We start from the raw sequence: 26,119 nt of genomic DNA, 5'->3' as shown, positions 1-26,119 counted from the left end.
TTTTTGTTAAAGTGATGGCTCAGATAAAAATTATAATTCTGTTATTCATGTTCTGTACACTATGACAGAATTTTCCGTTTGGGTTGACCATTCCTTTAAATGAAGCATATCCAAAGTTAATTAAGTCAAGATAAGAAAGCTAAGCTTAGCAAGCTTAAGCTAAGAAAGCACAGCCTCTGGGAAGTAAAGCTTGCCACTGGATTAGGTGGTGGACATTATATTGTAGTCTGATTAATATAATAAATATGCTCAGTCGTTTCACATAATTATGGTAATTTTAGGTATGTCAGTGTTCCCCAAATACCTTCTGTGAGTATGATCTCTGTGTGTGGGTGGGAGCCCAACTGTCAGCTGGCTGGGACAGTAATGGCCCTTAGTGGTAGGATTTGTGCATGCAGGAAAGTGTGCATGGATTCAGCCATCCTCATTTGGCCCTCTTAAGTGCAGTGAAGCCTGTGTCTCTTTCTTCATGGCCCATAGGACATGCCTTACATTTCAATCCACTCTCACACCATCTCCCTGAAACCCACATAGGGCACATGCGGCCGAAAAATCATTACAACTGTCTCAGCAGATAGCAAGCCGCTCCATTTCTGTGGCGGTCAAATCCAGATGTTAGAAGAAAACGGCTAAGAGTGGCCATGGTAAGCCCCCTTCTTCTAAGAATTAAACTGGTTAGGATGTATAAAGGACATCAAAAAATCCACAAAAATATGCCAACACTAAGGTTTTGAACCATACAAATGAAAACAGGCTGAATTAAAACTTTCAAGTAACTCGTTTTGTATTAAACATGAAAGCAACATGTCGTGAGACATAGAGATTGTTGTCCATTATCATAAATTGATAAATGCAGGAATACAGGACTAATATGTACTCAACCAGCACTACTTCTACAAATATGGTTGAAAATTCTGAGGTATGGTCAATAAACCTTACCTACCCCTAGGAAATGTGTGGAAGATAGAGATAATCAATAAGTAGCAAAGCTTAATGAATAACATGGTCAAAGGAAATGTTGGTGCTCTAAGAATGGAGCCCTGTGGGAAATGTAGATTAAAAGTAAATGAGGTCAGATGGACACGCAAACTTAATCGTCACTGCTAAAGACTACTCCAATAAAGCAAATGCACCTCTGTGTCTTATCTTACGAAGAATGCAGTCCTTTGGGAAATTCAGGGATAGCCTATAGAAGTTTAGCCCTTGGGGAAAATGCACTCATTAGTGCACTTGATGTGGACTTGCGCTCTTCTAGTCTTATTTTGCATGTCTATGTGGAGTCTACATAATTCTAGGGAGTCTCATCTATAAATATAGTTGAATAGTTATAGTTAAAAGGGGTGCTCATGTGTGCCTCCATTTGTTAGTTTATCACAAATGTTCATGAACTTTATATTGGCCAATCATATGGGAATGCATGGTTAAAAAAATAAAAAAAGAAAGAAAAAGAAAAAAAAGAAAGAGGTTTAATGTTGATCATCATTTTTTAGACTAGATATTATTGATGTTTTCTTGACTTATTGTGCTTTCATTTTGTGCCTTTTCAATATTTAATCACTTTGTTACTTTACTTTCAATGACCATGTATAAAACGTTGTTAACTATATATAAAAAAAACACAATTAGCTGATTTATGTTTTTCAGTCTGTCCCAAATGTGCATTATTAGATATATACAAACACACCAATTTGTATTATGGGGTTGTGGAACCATCATAATCATTTTAAGCGTTAAATCATCACTGCTTGAGAAGACTAAATATTTTTTTCTGAATATTGGTGGGGGTAGAAAAGATAACAAAGGGAACATTTGGATTTTAATTACTGTTAGCTGATGACTAATTAGCATAATTATGGATTGTTTTTTTTTTATATTTTGTCTATTTTCTTTGACATCGCAGGAATAAATGACCTTTTAATATATATTCAAATATAACATTTACTTTAAATTGTAATAATATTTCACAATATTTTAAAATGCAGCCTTGATGAGCACATGAGACAACTTTCAAGAACATTAAAAAATCTTGCACTTTTAAACAATAGTATATATAGATATTTTAAACTGAATAAGAAAAAAGGACACCCCAAATCCATTATCAATATCTTGAAATCAAATTTTTTTATCCCTGTAGCAAGGCAATATAAATCCAAAAACTGAAATCATTTAAAAACGTGCAATGTCTTTTTGCACTGACCTCCAATCAGCATGGTGCAGATAGAGAAGATCTTCTCTGAGTCAGTATTAGCTGAGACATTGCCAAAGCCCACGCTGGTCAGACTGCTTAAAGCAAAGTACAGTGATGTCACATATGAACTCCGAATCGAGGGCCCGCCTCCCAGCACGGCTCCAGTCTGTCCTGTGTTTGAAGTGCCCACTGGCTCCGCTCCTGTTGTGTTCAATTGGCTCGAGTTCCACACAGACTCATGTCCCACCAGATCAGTGCCGTTCCACTGGCTTGAATTGACCACCAATCCATCCAAGATGGTGGGGCGCAGTGAATCAGGAATGAGGGATGCAAGAGGGGACAGAAAATAGGGGGTTCCCAGACGTTTACCCAGCTCATGCAACCAGCCTACGAGAAAGGAAGAACATTTAGTTTACTCATTTGGCATATGTTTTGACCTTTAAATTTGTCTAGAATGTTCTTAATTTATCATAATGTAATTTTAGTGATTATTCTAACAATCAATGTTTTTTTTCCCATTTGTGTTTGGCACTATAACTACCCAAAATGCAATAAGGTTATCACTTCAAAAACTTTTTCATTGAGTACATGGCTACTGTCCAGGGTTCTTAGGTCACTGACAGAACTGAGCAGATATAGAGTAACTGGCCCTGTCCATGGTGCTGAATCTGAAGCATTTTCAATGTCAGTTCAGCAGTCAGCTGAACTTTCCTCTCGAGACTCAACTTTCGTTCCCTGTGTCACTGTTTCTATACATCTTCATTATTTCTCTCTTCTCTCCCTGCTTGTTTGTCAGTAAGTGTCTAGTTTGGAGATAGTGTAGGTACAATATATGGCATTTTTGAGAGTCCGAGAAAAATGAGACAAAAGAGAAGGTCAGAAAGGGAATGATGGAGATTGAGGGGGAAAGGTGAAAGAGAACCTCTTGCTAGCAGTTGTCAGAGAAGGTTTGATACACAATCACACGTAACAAAAAATCCTTTACAAATACATGAACAAACACTCACTTTTTTGATTTACACAGCGAGCAGCTTCAGTTTAAATTACCTTTTTTCATGCATACATACACCAGAAACCTGACATAAAAACACATACATAAAAACACATCCAAAGTCTTTCCTTTGTTGTCTGATGTGCTAATAAGCAGAAATGTTTCCTTTATATGTACTTAACACCTCATTTGGCTAATATAGATATCTTATTTCTAACAGTTCCTTCCAAAGTTCCTCATGTAAGTATGTGCTGATTTGTTGTTATGTCTATATTTTTTCCTCTTTGTGCTTTGGCTTATGTCTACAGTGTTTTAAGATAAAGATTTCCCTGGTTTTGTTTAGATCAAGGATTGTTGTGCAGTTACATTTCCCTCTCAATTTCACTTTTGCTTTCTAAAATAACTTAATGGCCAGGTAAAAGAGTATATAAAATGACTACAACTACCAGTAGTAAGTAATAGTGCCATTAACATATTATATTGAGAAAGATTTGATAATAATATTGAAACGGCTCCAGAGTCAGACTGTTAAGATTGCCCTCATTACACAAATGGTATTAACCAACTGAGAGCACACCTCAAAAGTAATAATATAATTGCTTTAATACTTAATAATATTACACAATAGTTTCCACTTTTATATGGTGATAATGGTTTTAGGTAGTAGGAATAATGTGCATGTAACAGACCTACATTGAGAAGATTTTAAATAGCTGCATTTTATCTTGAAATTTAGATCCTCAGACATTTTCAAGATTCAATTGACAATTCAATTGATGACAAAGTGCATACTTATTTGTGAAACAGCCATCAACCAGTGCTTGACAAGCTTTCAGTCTCTAGAATGAATAGAACAAATGTAAATGTAATACTAAAGAGCACTTTCGAATATTAATTTATACCAGTATTGCTCCGATGGAGCAGCCTTGAGAAACATATACTTTACATACCCTTCTGTTTAGATAGAATGAAAATATGAATAGAAAGTGAATGATTAATGGAAAAATTGTGTCTCAAACCACAAAGGTTACATTGGGTTGTAAATCACCACAGGAGGAAAAAGGTACACAAGTACACTAGAAAAATACATTTGAATATCTAATATACCTAATGTAAGTATATGTTTGATATGGTTGTGATGTGCACATTTTTATTCATGGCTTGAGAAGGAAGCCAAATAGAAGCCCATTGGTAATGACATATGTGTAAAAAGCAAAGAGCTCTTTTTGCAGTGAGAAAAGACAAGTAGAAAGGGAATAGATTTCTTCAAGATAGTGTTAGCTTGGGTAAGGGATAGAATAAAGGGGGTTGTACATAATACTCAAGCAGGAATGTAGGAGTCACTGCTGGATGAGGAAGGTAAGGGAGACTGATTTGCAAGAAGAGAATATTAGAATGCATGTAATGATTAGACTGAAAGGATAATATATTTCTAGCAGTGGGGGATCTCTGTTCTCTTCCAAACCACTTGAGAAAGAATCATGAGTTTTGACTGATTTGACAGTATGATTTTTGGAGCCAAATTGAAAGTCTTTTCTAGTCTCTCAGTGTCAGCTGGGCAGCTAGCCATTAAAAAGAATCATGTTCTACTGAGGTGAGTCCAGTTAAGTGAATGATAATGGGGAGAGAAATAAAATAAAAAAACCAAGAGGGAGTCACAGAGCAACCAGAGTTCAATCAGCTCCTGGGGGAACCCTCAGAGAAACCTTTCATTATTGATATGGCAAAACTACAATCCATTTACTATACTGTACATCCTTTTATATCGCTACTTCCAACATAGATAGACAGCAGTCCTCAAAATTGATTCAATATTTCAGGGAAATTATAATAACTGTAAAGAGCCAAGCTGAAACTGGATCTCACCAGATATAAAACAACTTCTTGCAAATCTGGTACATTTCCAAATTCTACATTCGCCATTTAAAACCCGTACTGTCACACATTTGAGTCTCATTAAACACTGCATGTGTGTTGTATTTCAGTGCTAAAATATTCCATCTGATGTGCAGAATGCTACAGACTTCCATTTCTACTAGAAAAACTAGACGTGTCATGACAGCCTCAAATGCTTAATATTTAATGGCTGGGCAATGTAGAACTGGGCGAGAGGGAATGGTGGGTGATATTGTTGGCACAACAGCAGAGACTGGATATTGGAGTAGTATCCATGCATTCAAGGAGAACATGTGGATGTAATTAAAACTACTGGCCGGTAGCCAGTGTGGAACATTGGTCAGGGCTTAGATGTGCCTGAGGATATTGCTGATGCTGAGGCCGTGAACACACACCCGGAGCAGTGAGCATAATTTATGCTGCAGCGCCCGGGGGGCAGTTGGGGGTTTGGTGCCTTGCTCAAGGGCACCTCAGTCGTGGTTTTGCTGGCCTGAAACTCAAACCCACAACCCTAGGGTTAGAAGTCAAACTCTCTCACCACTAGGCAACGACTTCCCATGGTCATATGTAATGTGCAAATAAGTTGGACACTCCCACATTTTAAGGTTTAAGTAATTAAATAACCTGAATCATTCATAAATAACTTGCTTTGTTCCTGCATGAATTGGTTCAGTGAATAATTCAATGACTCTCTCCTAAAGACACTTGTTAACACCTATTGCAGTAACTATGTATCCTGGAGAAAGATTCAGTAAGAAGTCAAATCAAAATAGAACTTATCTACGTTTTTTTTTTTTTAATTGGTTTGTAGGATTCCTAAAATATTTCCCCTAGTTTATATCGGTCAAGAAAAAGACAAATGACCTTTAATATATCAAGTCCTGTGAGATTCATTCTGTCAAGATCATATCAGTGTCATCATACACTCTTTTCTCACAGCCATTTCTTTTACCCTTGGTCTTTTCTATTATTCGTGTTGAGGGTAACACAGGACAGACTGAGCGAAAGGGTTCATTTGTAAGTCAGACTAATGCAGTAATTCACCTGTTCATGAACAAATGTGAAAAAGGTAAGTTTGTTCAGACATGACACATGCTTGAATAATGTGAAGAGAATGTCTCATCAGTGTGCTGTTCGCAGAGCCAGAGAGATTGTTCTGTCCTTCTGACAAAACGCATTATGCCTGACCTTTTTTCTTCTTCTTTTCATGTGTCTACCTAATTTGAAAAGTCATTTGCAACTGTATTGAAAGCACAAATGCAAGATATTTGTAATATGAGGCCTTTTTGTAAGGCACATAAAAAGGTTGTTGTATATTTTAAATGTAATGAGAATATTAGTGGACAGAAACATTTAATAATGATCCTTGTGTATGAGACACAGTCAAAAGAACTCTTTCACATGTGAAAATAAATAAGCTGGCCTCAGATCAGTCTGATCTGTTACACAGCAGTACTTATGCTAATAAGATAAATGGGTAAATGTTTTTTTTTTTTTTTTTGTCAGTTCACTTAGAGTATGTGGTTTCATTAAACATCTAGTAGAAGATATTCATTATGTTTAGGAGTTTATTTTGAGGGTCATTTCTAGTTCATCTTAGCCAGTAATGGCCGGTATAAACATTGCATTTGTTAGAAGACCTTGAACTTGAAAGCTTGGCACAGCTATGTTGACAGTTTGAAGATATGGCACTCACCGATGTCCCAGGAACCAGGGCTGTTCTCAATCTCGCTGCGGCCGATGACATACCAGACACAGGCCATCCAATGTGCCAGCAAGGCGAACATGGACATAAGTAATGTGAGGACCACTGCGCTGTACTGGGAGTAGCGCTCCAGCTTTTGCAGCAAGCGTAGAAGCCGTAACAATCGAACTGTTTTCAGCAGATGAACTCCAAAGTACTAAACACAGAGATATATTGAATGCATAGCTCAAAAGGAAATCATAGAATAAACAATCATTTAAGATGGCATGCCCAACAGATGAAATGTGTTCTCCCACAAAGGGAAAGGGCCAATAATCCCTCTTAAGACAAAAATGTGTTTGTGTTAGGTTTATAAGGTTGTGAATAATGTTGGCATAAAATTGTCTTTAAAATAAGCAAAATGAACACTTACCACACTGACATTGAAGGCGTACAACAGGTCAAAAGGTAGCGCCGCAATCAGGTCAACAAAGAGCCAGGTGGTGACGTAATGCACACAGATAGAGCGCGCATCATACACCACCTGGCCTGATGTGCTCACAAATGTGGTGCGAAAGTTTAACAAAATATCTGGCACAGGGATATAAAAAAAAAAAAAACATTTTAGAAAACTTAGAAGATGACAAAAATATTTATTTGTTACTGTATCACAGAAAAATAAAATAAAAAAAACTATTTTATTCATAACCTGGTTCAGTGACAGGTTATAAACGTTTGGTCTGGGTTCTAGTGACGATAATTAATAGCACTTAAATTAATAGCACTTAAAAAGTTTAGTAAATGGCTTTGGGAACTGCAGCACAGAAAAGCGGTGAAAAGTAACTTTTTATGTAGGAGATTCTTTGCTAATGTTTTGATGATACAAATAGTTGCTCTGTATTATTAAATTGTGTGTAATGAGCAATAACAGATTCTGTCACTGAACAGTACTGCTCTTAAGCAGTGCTTAGCTTATTGTATCCTCACTGTGGAATTCTAATATAAAGCTAATGGCTATAAATCTGATGTTTTGACTAATGGGTTTGTATATAGTATAGGCTTCACTGTATCTTTGAACAGTTAGGCTACATACAGAATTCTGACTTTACTTATAAATTAATTTTACAGTGGGCCTTCAGAGTTATTTCTGCTCTACAAAATATTAGCTTTAGCTTTGCTATTTGCTGAACCGTCCTTGAAAATCTTTTTAGTCTTGTCTCGTGAATTTAAAGCTTTAGAAATTCTAGATGCATTTTGTGACGTTTGCTTATTAACATCTAGAACTTTTTTCCAGTATTTAGTAACTGATATATCTGGCCGTATATTACCTCTTTGACATTAAAGACGGTCTGACTCAGAAATGTACACGTACACCTGAAAAATAATAAAACGGTGTGCTGCAAATAGGGGTACTTTATTAGCAGGCATTGGTATTAAAAGACATTTAATATCAGCCAGGTAACATTATTGATACGGCTTCTTTTAGATAAACTAATGACATAGTAAATAAAAACAAATAAACAAAAAAACAATAGGACTGTAAGTTGAGCCTTACCTAACATGAAAAGAATTTCTACCAAGATGTCGCTAACACTCGGTGGATTTCTTGTGGTCGACAACTCATCCCGCCCACCGACGACGGTGAAACACACATTGTAGGGCACAGTAACTGCTACATAAAAGGTGGCTAGCAAGATCAGCCAATCCCAGCCAGCTTTGAAGGTGCCGTAATGGAGAAGAATAAAGCGGCTCTTCTGAATGGCTGCCACTTTGTACTCTGGGATGGGCGGCTTCTCACCGAACATGTTCTAAATGATACCAATGTTCAAAAATGTTTATTTGATTTTTTTGTGTGTGCATTTTCAAGAATTTTATATGCAGTATGATGTGATCAAAGCATTGTGAATTAAAAAACTAATCCAACTCATTTTAGAAGAAGCAGTAAATAACTTTGTCTCATTGCTGAACACAGCATATTGTTATATATTTATCTTTACAAGGTAATTTTTGTATTTCCATTGTACTGTATTTCCTTCAGTAATGTGAACTTGAACTATTCTTAAGTTCTTAGGTCTAAATGATAAGAATGTTAGTGTCTAAATGTGGGTCTTACGTTGTTGATCTTGAGTTTGCTCTTGTCTTGCTTCTGCAGGTGTCCAGACAGCTGGTAAAGCACAGCTCTACTGCGTCGCCGGTTGGCACTGAAGCCCGGTGGTTGCATGACCTTGTGCACCTTCAGCCCCGTCTCCTCGTCTGAGCATAGAATAGCCATATATCATTTTAGTTGATTTAATTTCTGAATTGTTTGGCTCCACACTAAATAACGTCAAGTTTTTCCAGAAAGATACCACATGCAGCTTTGCCGTGCATTAGTAAAACATAAGCACAGATTTCCACCATTACTTAAAGGGATACTTCACTTACCCCCATGTCGTTCCAAACCTGTAAAAGCTCTGTTAGTCTTCGGAACGCAATTTAAGATATTTGGATGAAAAATACCTGGAGACTTGAGACTGTGCCATAGACTGCCAAGTAAATAACAGTGTCAAGTTCCATAAGTGCGTATGCACATCTGTGTCCTCTGCGGCACAAGGATGTGCTGTTTTATTTTAAATCAAACTTCAATACACATAAAAAAAAGTACATCCTTGTGGCGCGGATGACACAGAAGAGTGACACAGAGGAGACTGTAGACAAAGGACTTATTGAATAAAGTCATTATTTTTGTTCTCTTCGGTTACAAAAAGGATTCCCGTCGCTTCATATAACCCAGATTGCACGTCTGATGGCAGATGGAGTATTCTGATGACTTTTCATACCTTTTATGGACCTTGATACTGTTATTTACTTGTCAGTCTATGGAACTGTCTGAGCTTCCAGGTTTTCATCAAAAATATCTTAAATTGTGTTCTGAAGACGGAGAGAGTTTTAACGGATTTGGAATGACACGTTGGTAAGTGATTAATGACACAATTTTCATTTTGGGGTGGAGTAACCCTTTAAGTTATAAGAAGATTCTAGCTTAATTTCTTACCCATAACCATCTGAGTGAATGAACTTAACACTGAAATCACCATTACATTTAGCCCTTAGCACTGTCTGCAAAATTTCTAATTACATTTGCATTCATTATTTATCAAGGGGTTTGTGAATATGACATAAGAAAAATGCATCCAAGGAAAAACACAGCAAATAAAAAAAAAAAAAAAAAGTTATTTGAACAATTATGAACACAAACAGATTACAGTATGGGAAATAAACAGCAAAATGTATAATAAACAATTAAAGCCTTTAGAAGCCCTTTGAAATTTAGATTATAATTCAGTTTGTGCTTCTTCTCCTTCCCTCTCTAAAGGATATGAGACTTTCATTCGATTCCACTGCACCAGGGGTGTCCAAAGTCTGCTTTTGTATCATACTGACTTTGTAGCCAGTTTATAAAGCAACAATTCACCTTAGAATAAATAATGCATAATAATAATAATAATAAAAGATTTATAATAATCATTTTTTGTATTTTATCTAATACATTCCCTTTATGATTTTTATGTCTTTTTTTTTCAACAAAAACATCTTAAGCTCGAATATATACTGTATATATATATAAAAGTACTATATTTTCAACAATTTTCAGTACATAATGTTTTCAGTTTTGGTTTGTTCACATCAGAGACATTTAATATGGCTTTGTAAGTTTGAGGGAGAATACTATATTTCTTTTTGAGGTGAACTATTAATTTAATTTGACTAGGAACAAGAAATAAGAACAATGAAAGGAATAATTGTTTGATGATCACATCATTATTATTTTGTATTATTTATTTTCAGTACACTACAGTTCAAAAGTTAGGGGTAGGTAAGACTTTTTTATGTTTTGAAACATTATGCTTACCAAGGCTGCATTTACTTGATAAAAAGAAAAACAGTAATATTGTGTTCTCTATAGGACTTCACCCTTTTGACAACATATAGTATCTGTTTTGTTGAGAAAATAAAATAAGAAAATAGGGAAAGACATTAAAGGAGATTTGCTCCCTCCTCATATGTGAACTACCACGTCAGGCTATCCTTCACTGAATTGTGGATTTACATTTTTAATTTTAAGGTTTACATGACTAGTTTGGAGAGAGCCATCTGTCAGCTTCCTAGATAGATGTCTTACAAATCCTCCGATTTATTTCTAGCACTTCCCAAATTCTCATTCCATCCTTTTTTAATTTTATTTATTGGCTTTTTTCCCCTTTATCACATAATTCCAACCCTGCTTTTTAAAAGAATATTTTTGGCGTAGTCAACATAATTAAGAACGTAACTCTCACTCTTTTTACATTGATTCCAATTGTTCACTTTTAATGAGTTGACATCATTGACCAGATATATATAATTCCTAGTGCCAGTACAATGTTTATCCCTCAGCCAAATGAACAGTAACTGTGCTTTGGCTCAATCTCAGGCCATTTAAGGGAACTTCACACCTCCGTGCCAAATTTTCTTCCCGGCCCTCCCTGTGCCTTGTGTGCGTCTTTTCATCTCCCTCTTTATCAGTGTACCGTTCTCTCTCTCTGAGGAGGAGAGGTGTCAAGATTACTGTAACAGCTAGCACCACACGAGATGCTGCTGGTCTAAATCAAAGCATCTAACAAAATGATTCAGTAGCCAATCATTTTGGGAGAGGGAATGAGAAACAAAGGATAGGATACTTGCTAAGTATGACATTGACTAGACCAGGTGTTTGAGGTGTGTGTGCATATTAGTAGAATTAAGGGCAAATAAGAATAATCATTTCGTAATAAGCTTTGTAGAGCATCTCACATGAGTGTTGCTGTCTGTATAAAAGGATAATTCGCTCTTTTAAAACCACTCTCCCTTTGTAATAGAGCAATGCTTCTGTAGCTACTTTTACAGAATACAACCATTATTTATACATTATGACTCTCTTGCCTTTCTCTCTTTTTCTCTCTTCTCCTCATAATTGTTTTCTTTGCTCTACACAACAATACAGCTGTGTTTTCGTAGAGTTTATTGGAAGGTTACCCTCATTACTGAAGGTATCTGAGAGACTGGATCAACAAGCAGCAAATTATGTAAGAATCAACTTAATGGTTTCTGCATTCTATAAACCATCGAGAACACAAATTAGAGATCCACTGACAAAACGTTGGCTGATAACTCATAAATTCTATATTTTTTGTTTAAATAAATTGTGTGTATATATATATATATATATATATATATATATATATATATATATATATCTGTGTGTGTGTGTGTGTGTGTTTGTGTGTGTGTGTGTGATAAAAAACATATGTTTTGGAGTTAAAAAGGATAAAAAAGGATTTCCTATGAATTAGTCTTTTTTAGGAGGGAAGGGGGCATTTATTTAAATTGCAAAAACATATTTATTTGGTAAATCCCATCATTCATGTAGTGACACTCACCTCTTTCTGGACTCTGTTCTTCATCTTGTACTTTCTTGTTGTCTGTTATGTCCTTGTGTGACACTAGAAAGAGAACCACCTCTCCCTTCTCATTCTTAATGGGCACAATATCCAAAAGACACCAAAACTGAGTTCCTGTAACAACACAATATCCATAATAGCCACCAGAGTTAATATTCAACATGAACATTTGGTATTGACACACATTTATTCACAGGCATTTACTGAGCGTTATATTTAGACCAGACTTTATGTTTAAAATGTAGCATTGATCCATAAATGGCTTGATAAATCATTTTCTGTTTATTAGCTAGTCTAAACCAGAAATAGCTTTTTATCAGAGGTTTTCTCAGTTGGCTGTAATGCCTTAATTTCCCATGAGCGCTTATTTGTACCTTATTTGTAAATGGGGGAAAACATTTTTGCAGCTCTAGACTTAGTAAGTAGCAAAGCCAGCATAGAAGGACATCTCAAAGTCACTTTCATGTAAAGTGCTTTGTATTCTGTCTGCCAGGAGCATCTCATATGAATCCATTAGATTTTAGCAATTGAATCTAAAGCTGCAACAACTAATCGATGGCAATGATAATGATAATGAAAAAAAAAACATCTTCCATAATAAAGTAATAGGCATTCAGCTCTTAAAATGTTAACTAATTGTTCTGCTATTAATAGTAGTAACTTTTTATGAAGAAAAACATTTGACAAACGATAAGATGTTATATTTAACTTGATGGATGTCATATTTGGTTCCTTATCTCTCTAACCTGATTCTCTTTGCCCAAATTCTGAACACAGAGAGTGTTCAACATGACACAAACATGGTTAAAGATATGAAAATGATCACTTCATAACATTCATCTCCCATCCTTTTCTTCCTGAGTGATTTGATTTCTATTTCTCAGCATTTGGTCTTCCCAGAAATTAAATCCTTCATCTATCCAATTTTCCACTGATATTTGTCAGTAACATCCATACACCTATGTGCGCCTCTTTTTATATATATATATATATATATATATATATATATATATATATATATATATATATATATATATATAACTGAAAGTTTATAAATGTCATCTCCGGACAGGTGAGCAGAACATATTTTGACTACTAAGCACAGAATCCACAGTTTTGTGTCTGTTTTGTGTGTTTGAGCACACAAGCAGGATCTACGACGCTCTGCAGCTGCTCAACGTTATGCCAGAGGATCATCCCATGCCTCATTAAATCAAGACAGAGGGAAAAAGAAAGAAAGAGGTAGAACATGCTTGGTTGGAGGTTGGAGTCCCTAATGATACACAAATCTGTGTGTGTGTGTGTGTGTGTGTTTGTGTGTGTGAATCACCAAGCCCTTTTATTAGGCACAGCTTGAGCTGAAAGAAGTAAATTTCAATAAGAAAAGAATACATTTAATTGAACCAGTGATCAGAGACCATAGACCATATAATACAATAAGCGATACATTAAAAACAACACTTAATAAGGTCTAAGAACAGAAAAAAGCTAACCTATGCTGCTGACAATAGGTAAATACAATAAATTGATTTGTGCCACATGTGCTGGACAGCTAAGATCAACAATGAATGATTAAACAGCCTATAGCTGGACTGCACAATGGATGCCAGGTTGTTATGATGATTATTGGCCAATAAGGGTCAGGTATCATTCTTAAACCTCACATAAGAGCTCTTTAATACACTAAATTAACTACATTGTATCTCAAAGCAACTATCCTTATTATTTATTGTTGTTTGTAAAGAATGGTTTTGAAAATATACTGCCCAAATATTGCAGTCAAATGCCCATTTTGACTGTGGGTGTACAGCAACAACAAAACACAACAGGGTTTCCACATTCAATGCAGCAGTTTCCTGTGAATTTCATCTAGGCCTGTCATCTACCCAAAACCAGTGCTGGAGAAGCCACTTTGAAATTGTAGACTGCAGAGTTAAGCTAAAGTATGGAATTAAAAAAAAAAACAAAAAAAAAAAACACGTTAGCTACACTACAAATATAACAAATAAACAAACAAAAACCCAATTAATATATAGTTTAATACTGTATGTTAATTTACAACTGTCCGAACAAATAAATTCACTAGAATGAATTGGAGTTTCCAAAGCTACATACAAATGAGAAAAAGAGCGAAAGAGGACCGTTTAAGTAAGCGCTTTTATTACTCACTCAGTTCACGCAACGAAACATCGATGTAGCATTTGGTTGAGCTATACTACGCATTGGAAAAAGAAGTTACTGGAAAAGCTGCTAGTTTAAAACCAGCTATACTGTAGTGTATGACTTATATAAGGTTATATTGTCATTCTCAATCGGAGTCTGATAGCCCATGTCCCTTTGCTATGTAAAAGCTTCGCTGTGAAATTTGCACCAGTGGAGTGCATGAAGTGCGTTTTTTGGGGGTTATTTAAGTGCATCATCTGGATATTTAAAGTACACGTTTTCTTTTTAACTATTTATACTAAATTATTTATACTAACAAAACGTCATAGAATTATACAGAAGTAGTCGATTCGGGACAAACCTAATGTCTCAATGCAACATGGCAGCCGTGGAACAGAGGGAATATACAGCCTTGATATACAGTCTTGCAACTATGATCCTCTATTCCCTTTGAACCATGTACAACCTCAACCTGAACCTGGAGGCCACGAGAGGTGTGTGAGATGTTTTCTGCAAGTGCCAATTTTCAGAAGTCCTTTGACTCATTGACAAACTGGTAGGAGGGTTGTTGAGGCTGATGCACAGAGGTGACATGATTGAGGAAGCATTCAGAGCTCTGTCTCGGACTGCGGTGGCTTGTTCAGAGAATCCACAATCAAACCTTAGAAACTGGATAGAGTACACAAATAGCCTATTCTCTTTGATAAGACAACAAACAGCTCCTGAGTATCTCTTACAGACCAGCCAAATGAATGAATTGGACTCTGAATTCGGGCTACAGGGGGCAAATTTTCTCTGATGCATGTTGCTCGAATGGTAAATTGAAGTGAATCAGGTGAGAAATCGGCTGTCAGTGCTGCTGTGTTTGGAGATTATTTTTGTACCAAATATCTGTCAAATTCTCTCCACCTGTTCTGGTGTCTAATAGGTTTTGACAGAGAGGTCTACGCTGTATGTTCACAGAAATACCCATTGGTCTCCTGGTACATGGATGGAATTGTGTTCTCTTGACCGCAGGTGGGTAAAAACGGGGCTGGCATTAACTATATGACACGCTGCGCTCTGTCTGTGTATCATGTTCAACATGGAACAAATCAAGCCATCAGAAATCACATTCATCTCTGAGGCATTGCTGATTGAAGGCTGGTGTAAAGGCATATTGTGTTATTTTGGGGGAAATCGGTGAGGGAGTAAAAAGACAGACAGCTACTCAATTATGATGTTACTAAGCTCAACCGCTCCAGACACACGGTAAAGAACACGGCAGGCATTTAAAGACAATTTGTTCAAATATATATGTAGTCTGGGCTGAAATTGTTTTGTTTGTTTTTTTTCTGTAAGAAAAGCTTGTTATTTTAAGATTGAATATTACTTTTAAAGCGAGCCATTGTAGATGTTTTTCTTTCAGATCTGTTTAATATAAGCTCAGGTTGCATTTATTCAATTTGTAAATTTTATTATGCAAAAAAAAATGCCAAGCACTCATATTCAAAATGTCTTAATCAGTAAGTAAGTGATATTGTTATACAAGATTTAACACTAGAATCAACCAATTCAACAAACTACTCCAGAAATAATCCATTGTCTCAAGATAGGAAGAAAATCTTGGGTTGATTAAATAAAATAAAAAAAAGTATTTTTATGTAAATTTCTCGGTTTCATTCTTTTATTTGTATCCCTCCATCACCCTGCTGTGTTAATTCATTTCATCATCGCCCGCAGCTATGCCTTTTTTAATCATTCTAATCAATTCAGTACATAATAAATTAATTTCTGATTTATATATATTAGAGTTTGCTTTGATTTGGTGTCCTTATCCACAGCATAACTCAAATTTAACTCATAATTTAATTGCTTTAACATCCTCCTTAATAAACTCCTCTAGCTTTAGGAATGTAGGTATCACATTTAATCACATTAAACTATTATTATTATTAACAGTAATAATTGACAATTAAATTATTAATAATATAATTTATTATTAATCCTTTGTAATATTTTAATTATAAACAAACAATAGTTTATGGGGGAAAATAGCATAACATTCAGGTATTTTTGGCATGCTATATCACATGTACTAAGTTTTGAGATGGACTTATCCTGATTTTGCATACTATTTAGGATAGATATCATGGGAATTGGAATGAATCCCTGTCCATTTGCTTTTATTGCAGGAGACAAAGGCTTTTAATTAACAATGTGACTCCTACCTCCTTTTTTGTAGAAGACCAGCTCTGTCTTAAACTCCCGCCTGTCATCCAGGGCATCCTGAATCTGTGCCATCAGCTTATCACTGGTCTCCGGCCCATACAGGAAATGGCAGGCACAGCTCTTCTGCATCAGTTCGGCACGGGCATAGCCAGTGAGTTCACAGAAGCCATCGGAACAATAAACGATGGGATACAGAGACTGGACCTGTGCATTCCCCAGCACAAAGTTACTGTCTGTGAGAGACAAACAACAAAGAGAAAGAGATAAAAGTGTCTGCTCATGAGAAATGCAACAAAGTTTTTTGAGTTTCTACACTCAGTATATTCAACAAAAGCTCAGAATAAAAGAGCTATTGACTACAATTTTAATCCAAGGAAACAAAAATAATATGACAGAAATAAACAGAAATCCCTTGTGCAATCCATATTTTGTCCAGAACTGTTATCACACTCAGCCCAGACTCACTTGAGGCCAGAACAATTCACACACCCTCTCAACAATGCTTTAAGTTACCTTTAAAAGCTTTCCACAAACCAACTGAGAATCCGTTTTGTCTACTGCACTCTGACCTTTGAATGAATGTGACAGGAGTGAAGATAGTAGCCTTTATATACACTGTTGTTGTGATGAGATTTCAATGAATACTTATTATAAACATTTTGGTTTGCACTCTATCTAGTGTTTTACACTGTTTATAAAGGCATTAAGTGAATGTATGTTTGGTTTATTTGTACACTCCATGTTTGATATTTCCCTCAAAATATCATATATGAAGTAAGGCTAGAGTGTATCAAATTTGTATACAATAGCCCCCCAAAGTATATAAATGCATTAGAAAATGCCAAGGACATTTTCTCAGAACAAACTTTATTTTTAAAGCAAAACATGTTCAGATACTTGTTTTCTTCATTTTAGCACTATATTTGTTGTTTTATCTTCTAAAACTTAAAATTTATTCTTAATTATAATTAAATATATATTTTTTTATGTTTCTCTTTCATTATTATTATTATTATTATTATTATTGCAATTAATACATTTTTGGAATAATTTTAAGGGCCACTGTGTACAGTAGTTAAAAAATGTACAAATCAATACTGAATTATTTTGCGTAACCATTTTTATAGCGGTTTCCTAAAATGGATGATATTCCATTTATCATCCTTGTTCATTTTATTAGATGTGGAGGCAGAAAGAGGCGAATAGAGTCAAAATAACATGATTCAGATCTGAACGTGTGAATCAAGAAACAAGAACAAGCACTGAATCTAAAGCCCAGCATTATTCCACACGTTTCACTTGTAAACTCAGTACAAGCTCAAACATGCATTGACTTCAGCCTGCACGTATTCTGAAGCAAGGCTTTTCATCATCAAAAGAGAGAAAAGAAAGATTAAAAATGGCATATCAGGCATCAAAAAGAGAATGGAATGCACTGCCTTTATTCATCAGCAGTCATTAAATCATCTCTTAGGTCTACGAAGTCATACTCATAGTCTCACCACTTGAATATTTATTGCTTCAAGCTGAGGTGCAAATATTGATCCATCAGCTGGTGGACGCCCCTCTCCCCCTCTCTCTATGTGTTTCAACACTACCAATCACATCCTCAAGACAACAGCACAAAGAAGTCAGCAGAACAGTTTTCAAGAAAGAAGACCGGGTGTGAAGAAAGGATGGAGAGGGCATTAAAAGTGATGGTAGCAAACTTATTTATTTATTTATTTATTTGTTTGTTTGTTTGTTTGTTTGTTTGTTTATTTATTTATTTATTTATTTATTTATTTATTATTATTATTATTATTATTATTATTATTATTATTATTATTATTACTACTACATTTTGGCAAATATTCCAGAAGAACAATACTTTTAAAGATAATTGTTCTGTATAAAATATAACAAAAAAATATATAATTAAAATAAATAACTAAAATAGGTAAATAATAAATGAATTAATTTATATATAAAGTAATATATTAATTATGTGTGTGTGTAGTATATGTGTAGGTATTTGTATTATATTAATAGTAATATTAATACAAATACCTATAAAAGTAAAGATATTTATAAACAGTACATGCAAGGTTTTCACAGGGACTTTTATATTGAAATATTGTTACAATTAGTTTTAAAAAATCTTATGTCCCAGTCCAAAAAAGCGGAGCATTTTACATTCAGGTCTTCAGTATTTGGTACCAGTATATATATATATATATATATATATATATATATATATATATGATGTGTTATGTACATGAGCTACGTCTGCATTGTTGGAGTCAGTATATGTGATTGACTCATGTTTTCTCTGCTTTTCTCAGCTAAAGCCCCTTCTTTCCTACCTGGCTGCAACTTCCTGTTTATTCTTGTTACTCTGTAATGAATGATGCAAATCCCACTAACCACCACTTCCATACAGTGTTGAGTACTCGAGACTCGGACTCGGTCTTGGACTCGGTCTCGAGACCGTATTTTAATGGTCTCGGTCTTGTCATGGACTCGTGTGCATTTTGACTCGGTATTGACTCGGACTCGAACATATTAGGAATCGGACTTATGCCCGAGTCCACTCGAGTCCCAATCCAAATATTTCATGATTATTACTGTATGTTAATGTTTATTTAAATTGATGTATGATTGACACATCCAATGACTGGTGATTTTCTTTTGACGTGAGACGTTAGGCCAGCGACACAATGGATGTGTGGAGCAAGCGTCTCAGCTGCGTGGCGTGTCTGTTTTTAATTCGGCTCCCATGTTAACAGGTTAGATCTTGCAGACTGCCTGCGTGAGACGCGCGTCCCAGGCGCGGCTCGAGCCGCGCGGAAAACGCGCGCATGCTAGAAATAGAACCGACGCCTATTTTTCACACGACAGGCGTGCATGTTGGAAGCATTTCCAGGCAAAATATACTAGGAAAATATGTTTATATGTCATTTTGTACACAAATACATATTAATTCATGACATTTTGATATTTGAAAGTCTATAGGTTGACATAAATTCAGATATAAATGTAATTTTAAAAATAAATTAATAATGATCGATTTTCAAATATTGCACCTGTCAAACATACACTATTTTGCCGTCAATACTGTTGACGGTGTCTTATCAGTAGGTGTGTAAAAAAATAAAAAAATAAATTTGATATTGTAATAAAAAAAAATAAAGAGCCTGGTTTTTTGGCGGCCTCCCTCTATGTCACCTACAGCCGCAGCAGCGCGCCAAGCGCCGCGTGCAGGCACGCTTCTGGTGTGTAAAGACACAGAAAACGCGAAGCAGCCACCACGCTTCTGGCACGCAGTAGAGACGCCACGCAGCCAGTGTGTCACCGGCCTTAAGTTACCCTCCTGCCTCCGTAACTAAAAAAACTTCGACTAGTGTGTATTTTACCCTGCATTAAAATGCACCATCCAGGGAAATTAGCATTAGATTATCCGTTGCTGTTACAGAAAGTGATGAAATGGTAACTGTTGTCAGTCCCCGCTTCCTCTGCGCCAGTAGAGAGAGTTTTTAGTTGGGGTGGATTGATCATGAGACCACATCGTGCTTGGTTGGGTAGCTGGATGGTCTCCTCACTTATTTTTTTGAAAAGTAATTATGCCCATCTGTAATCTTCACAACATCTAAAGTGCACATAATCCAAGACATTGTAAGGATATTAGCAGTCATTAGTTAAGCTTCAAGGTTAAAAGTTATGTAAAAACTGTTACAGTTGAACATTTACAGGTATAGTGGTACAGTAATGTTACTTGTACTAGAAGTGTTATGTAGAATTACAATATAGAGTCGTACAGTAATATTATGTGTACTAGAAAGGTTATATGGATGTGTATAGTGGTACAACGATGTTATGTGAAAATGAGCACTTAATATTGACAAGTAACACTTCATAATACTAATAAAATTACCTTTACACCACATACTATGTGGCCCTTTTAACCTTTATTGTTTCCACCAAACATTTGACATACTCTTGAAGGTTTCTTTAGGTCTTGTCTCAGACCCAATCTCTCTGGTCTTGGTCTTGACTCGGACTCGACCCTCTCTGGACTCGATCTGGACTCAGACTCGAATGAGCTGGTCTCGACTACAACACTGCTTCCATATGACTCTTAATAAATGTACCTGCTGTTGCTGTGATGAAATTACCAATGTAAAATACAAGATGAGGGTGATTAAGGTAGGTCCCCTCAGATGGACAAAACACTCACACCTAAAGTGATCAGCAATTCTCTCTGCGATTGAATAGAGAGAGATATGCCACAACAGATGGTGAAAACTGACACAAGTAATAGAAGAGAGGCTGGAATTAATGTTTCGACAATACTTCTGTTCGGATCACTATGTCTGTCTTTTTCTTCTTTCTTATTTTATTTCCTACATATGTTTTTAACGAGATAACGTGATGCTGCACCACTAATCTGAACTATGAAGTGGATACATAACTTTTTCAATTATGTTTCAAACACTGCACTTACGGTTGTAAAACTCAACTGAATGTTATTTTATGGCTAGACAAGATATATTACCAACGTTTATCATTTAATGAGTTTGCTTTACAAATTAAAAATATAATGGGTGCATAATGTTTAATAGTTCAATAGGCTTTAATAGTTTAATAGTTTTATGGTTTAATCAGCTCAGTCAAAGTGCCTCAAGCAACAGAAAAACAATCATATGTGAGAATGGGGCAGCTGTGTCCTAATGGTTGGAGACTTGGACTAGCTACCAGAAGGTTGTCTGTTTGAGTCTTGGTGCTGGCAGGAGTTGTAGGTGTGGGGTGAATGAACAGTGCTCTCCTCCACCCTCAATACCCATGGCTGAAGTGCCCTTGAGCAAGGCACTGAACCCCCAGTTACTCCCCGGGCGCTGGATCTATAGCTGCCCACTGCTCTGGGTGTGTGTTCACTTCTCACTGCTGTGTGTGTGCACTTGGATGGGTGAAATGCAGAGCAACATTTCTGAGTATGGGTTACCATACATGGCAAATATCTTGATTAAAACTCTGTAATATGATTATATGGAGTGCAAACTGATATATTTGCGATGATAGTCCAAAATTTGTGATTTCAATACCAACTCAAATAATGTACTTCATGTCAATAGGCCAATCATTAAAAAATATATATATATATACTGTTTTATGCATTTATTTTACAATATATTTTGTATGCCTATTTTCCATCATACGATTAGCTTAGTTAACTATAAATCTATATATAAAAAAAAATATATATATATATATATATCCCATATATTTATTCCCATAAACAAGGGAAGAAAAGTTAAGCTGACAATGTAACTTAATTGCTCTTTACAGAAGCATTAGCATAACAGCTAGCAGATACTGCTGCTTGCTCAGTATGGTTTCACATAGACTAATTTTAATGATTACTTTATCTCCGCTACCCTGCCTGTGGCTTTTCTCCCTCTTGACTATATTAATTTTACAAAATACATTAATTTCCCTTGAATTTTAGATGAAAAGCTTTACTTTGACAACACAACTCACAAGCTAGCCTACTGTGTATACAACTGGAGGCTTGGCCTGGGGGCTATGTTTAGGCATCAAGCAACTTAAAAAAAAAAAAAAAATCAGCTAATAACAAGATTATATAAATTTTCGCTTTTGAATAGCCAACTAAAGTGGGGAGTCCCCAACCCCTAACATGATGAAAGTTGCATTAATCTGTATTACAGGTTGCAAAAATGGCAAGTAAAATGGGCAAGACTTCCACAGCATGTACTGAACTGCTTCTTCACAAGATGTGTCCATTTATGGATTTGACAGACAATTTTACATAAAGTGACTTGCATTCAAGGTATACACTTTGGCAGTATGTATGTTATGTGTGCACATATTCTTCAGCAATGAGCTCCTGTTACATGCATGACTCTAGAAACATAAACTCTTGGCTTCAGTTCCCAGGGAATGTAGTGGATAAAGTGTGTATCTTGAATTCACTTAAAGCAGTTTTGAATAAATGTGTCTGCTAAATTCATGATAGAAATATAAAAAATATATATAGTTTGTGATTGTAATTGTCTGATAGATAAGTACCACCAGGTCACCATTCTTTCATTTGATCAAACCAAGCATGCATTGCTGATAAATACTTCAAAGAAAGCATAACTGACATTAAGCTAGTATGAATCCTCAATACATGATCTTAGTGGAGGAGTGACTGAGGAAGTCTTTAAAGACTAAAATTGTACACTATAGCAATGCTCTTATAGTGAGCTTCATAAAAAGAACTGTTATGGAATTCATTCAAGATCATTCTAGTGCATTTATAAACAGCAGTAATGTACCAAATTAGGATTTACCAATGAATTGTTTTATTTATGTCAAACTGATGATATATGAATGTTAGGGACTCTTTTGTCATTCTTGGTAACTCAAAATAATGTAATGCTTGTGCAGATAAAAATTGCATTTGCATTAGTTGAACTTCATTGCCTGAAGAATAAAGTTGCATGAGTGTTTCTGGATACTTCAGTGCAAGATAAGTCAGAACAGATAAGCAAGAAGAGATCTCAGATCTTGAAAATGCTTTATTTAAACAGCCTCTCCTAAGCAGATATCTTGCTACAAGACTTGAATAAAATAACAAGACTTCCAATAGCGACTTCCCATAAATGCTGAACTATTTAATGGTAGAGTGTGGTGTGTGTGGGTTTGTGTCTTGTGTGAATCAGGTACAGAGAACAAGGGCATGGCAGCCAGAGCTCCAATTCTCCAGTTTACATCGGAACTGGATTCAACTGAGATGGTATAAACCAATTAGTCACTACGAAAGTGCTATATGTGTGTGGGTTTATGAGCACACTTCCTTTAAGAATCGGAGTAGAGGAACAGACTTGAATAATTATAAGGTTGTAGGAAGATTAGGGATGTTTGATTGATTATGACATCTTAGAGTTTGTTTGAGCTAAATGAAGCAGCATGAGAGCTGAAGGCTATACAACCTCCACATACTAAAGAGTCCAGCTCTGCAGTATCTAGAGCAGCACTGAGATGCAAACAGTGATGTACTATCAAAAGAACTGAGAAAAGAATATTGCGTGAAGTGGTGTGTCAGTCATAAGAACTTGGATAAAGCCCTTTTGGTATTAAAACTGAAGCTCTTTTATAAAGAGACAATTAAAAGTATTCTGCAATCGCTAAAAGAATACTGCAACAGCAAATGCTAAATGAATAAATAGTCTTACCTGCTTCCATAAAGGTGAATGATTTCCCATTACTGTTTGTTATAGCAAGAGTAGTTGCATTGGCATTCAAATGTATGCTTTTCAGATATTGTTTGTTTATAAACTTTGCAAAGGTAAAAGGCTTAGTATTTGGCATTCTGGAGGACGAACCTGGATAGGGTGAGATTTTCTTTCTTACTGTTGCATTCACAGCACAAGCCAAAATATCCCATTCTAATTTGTTTCTCCTTTTTGTCTTGCTTGTGTGACTTTATAAATGTGACAACATTAAATACAGAAATAAAAATAGGATCTTTAACTTAGACTGAATAGAGGTCTTACGTCTTCATGGCAAAGATAAATCAAAGTCATGCAAAACAATGAGTTACACTGCCAAAATAAATGGCTTTTATTACAAACTGTCTGTTTTCAGGAAGTGAAATTGCAAAAAATCTAAATGTGTATCTCGTTTGGATCAAATTCAGCTATGTCTAATTTGAATTACTACAGTAATATCAATGTTATCACCTCAGTTCTGCTGTTATGTACAGTAAATAGTGCTCTATGGTGGTCTCATGATCTGCGCCCCACTACCCGAAGGTTGAGTTAGAAATACAACTGGCCATACTGAGCTATTATCAGGATTATAGCCTGCTTTGGTTTTGCTTTATTGTTGAGTGTCTGTTTCCTTGGTTCCTGATTTCCCCTCAAGTTAGTGTCCATGTTTTTTGATTGATTAGTTCCAACACCTGTTCTGTTTCTCCCTGACTCTGTTCACCATGTATTAAAGCCCTCAGTTTCCCTCGGCTCACTGTCCGGTTTTGTTTGTATGTATGATTATTAGAAGGTTTTATTGCACTGTACTCATTTGTCATGAGCTTTTGATATACAATTACAAGTAACAGTTATGCTAATTTTAGACATAATTATTGGGGAGGATATTTTGGGGAGGCTGGCCTGTACAGTTGTCGCAGAAGGATGTTTTTCACATTTCACACTGCCCTCCGAGCTGTAGCATTGCTCTTGAATATTTCTGGCAGAGCCAAGGACAGGTTTCTCTATAATTACCTGTCATGTGGCTATATGTATACAGTTATTTGACAGCAAAAAGAGAGAGAGATTAAAGATTAAAGATGCCATTATAACTGCCTCCAGTGGAATCCAATGCAGTTTCTTTCCATAGAGTAAATTGTAAATGAAAAGTATTTTTACTTGCCCTCTGAAACCCTGATGCATAGATTTGACAGCTGCACTGCTCTGTCCTACAGGTCTTTTCCGGTCTCACAAGTTGACAAGTACAGATCCTAAATAGATCTGCTCAGTCAGACAGCAACTTGCAAGAACAGCTGGCACTCAGATCACAGCTGATTACAACTACTCATAGGCCGCCACTGTTTACAAGTGTGACTATGAGCTCCAAGAACTTTTACACCTGCTCCCATTAACACACAGCTAATTGACACCAGGCCTTCATGATGGTGCTCAATGCGTGTACAAGCAGCAGTTGGTGTGTCAGCAGTAAGGTTGCTGGTGACTGAATTATGTTTGGAACAGGATACCATTCACCATGTTATGACTGCCACTGACTACCACGTCACTCACTATAAAACAGTGATATTGTGAAATATTATGAGAATTTAAAATAAACATTTTCTATTTTAATATATATTCGAATATGATTTACTTTCAGTATCCATTTGTTCAGTCTTCAGTGTCACATGATCCTTCAGAAATCATACTAATATGCAACTGAGGTTAGTTACTGTTGTCAGTCTGTTCTAGTGCTTCAAATAGTTTTTAACAACACACTAGTCAATTCAGAGTGTAACTGTTGTTTAGAGACTCTAATAGACAGCACTTGGACAGATCTGAAGTCTTTTTTTTTTTTTTGTGGGTACTGTTTACTGCTGATTTTAGGTTTTACTATACTTATGGGGACATTTTAGAACTAAGATATATACACACATACATGTAAACAGCACACACACACACACACACACACACACACACACACTGAGCACTGAGCAGTGTGCACGTATACACCATAATAGATATAATTGTCACTTTGCATGTGGATTTTGCATAATTAGTATACACAGGTGAATACTCTACTCTACCTTGAGAATGAATGGGTAGAAGAAGTGATGTAAATTGCAGATTAGGGTGATTACATCCACACATGGCATGCCAGCATTGAATAATCACATGCCTGAAGTGGGAGAATATCACATTTTTATGTAAAACTGAATTACTCCAAATGTTTACACACATGCATGTATGCAAGACCAACATAAACTTATATCTGTCATTATCATTTATTGGCAAATGTTT

The 26,119-nt window shown here is 35.8% G+C and overlaps 1 protein-coding gene across 1 annotated transcript in view; it reads right to left on the bottom strand.

Annotated features, from left to right (window-relative positions):
- Positions 1–26,119, bottom strand: part of kcnh3 (potassium voltage-gated channel, subfamily H (eag-related), member 3) — a 93,449-nt gene that overhangs the window by 17,811 nt on the left and 49,519 nt on the right. Inside the window, exons 2-8 of the mRNA XM_026218090.1 lie at positions 16,592–16,825; positions 12,198–12,332; positions 8,873–9,012; positions 8,315–8,567; positions 7,193–7,350; positions 6,772–6,976; positions 2,198–2,575 (exon numbers count right to left, since the gene is read on the bottom strand). Of these exons, the coding sequence (XP_026073875.1) occupies positions 2,198–2,575; positions 6,772–6,976; positions 7,193–7,350; positions 8,315–8,567; positions 8,873–9,012; positions 12,198–12,332; positions 16,592–16,825 (1,503 nt within the window). The remainder of the gene's footprint in view (positions 1–2,197; positions 2,576–6,771; positions 6,977–7,192; positions 7,351–8,314; positions 8,568–8,872; positions 9,013–12,197; positions 12,333–16,591; positions 16,826–26,119) is intronic.

This window comes from Carassius auratus, chromosome 34 (assembly GCF_003368295.1).
Source record: "Carassius auratus strain Wakin chromosome 34, ASM336829v1, whole genome shotgun sequence".
Classification (NCBI taxonomy): Eukaryota; Metazoa; Chordata; class Actinopteri; order Cypriniformes; family Cyprinidae; genus Carassius; species Carassius auratus.
Note: the sequence above shows the minus strand (reverse complement) of the source record. Positions and strands in the feature narration are given on the sequence as shown.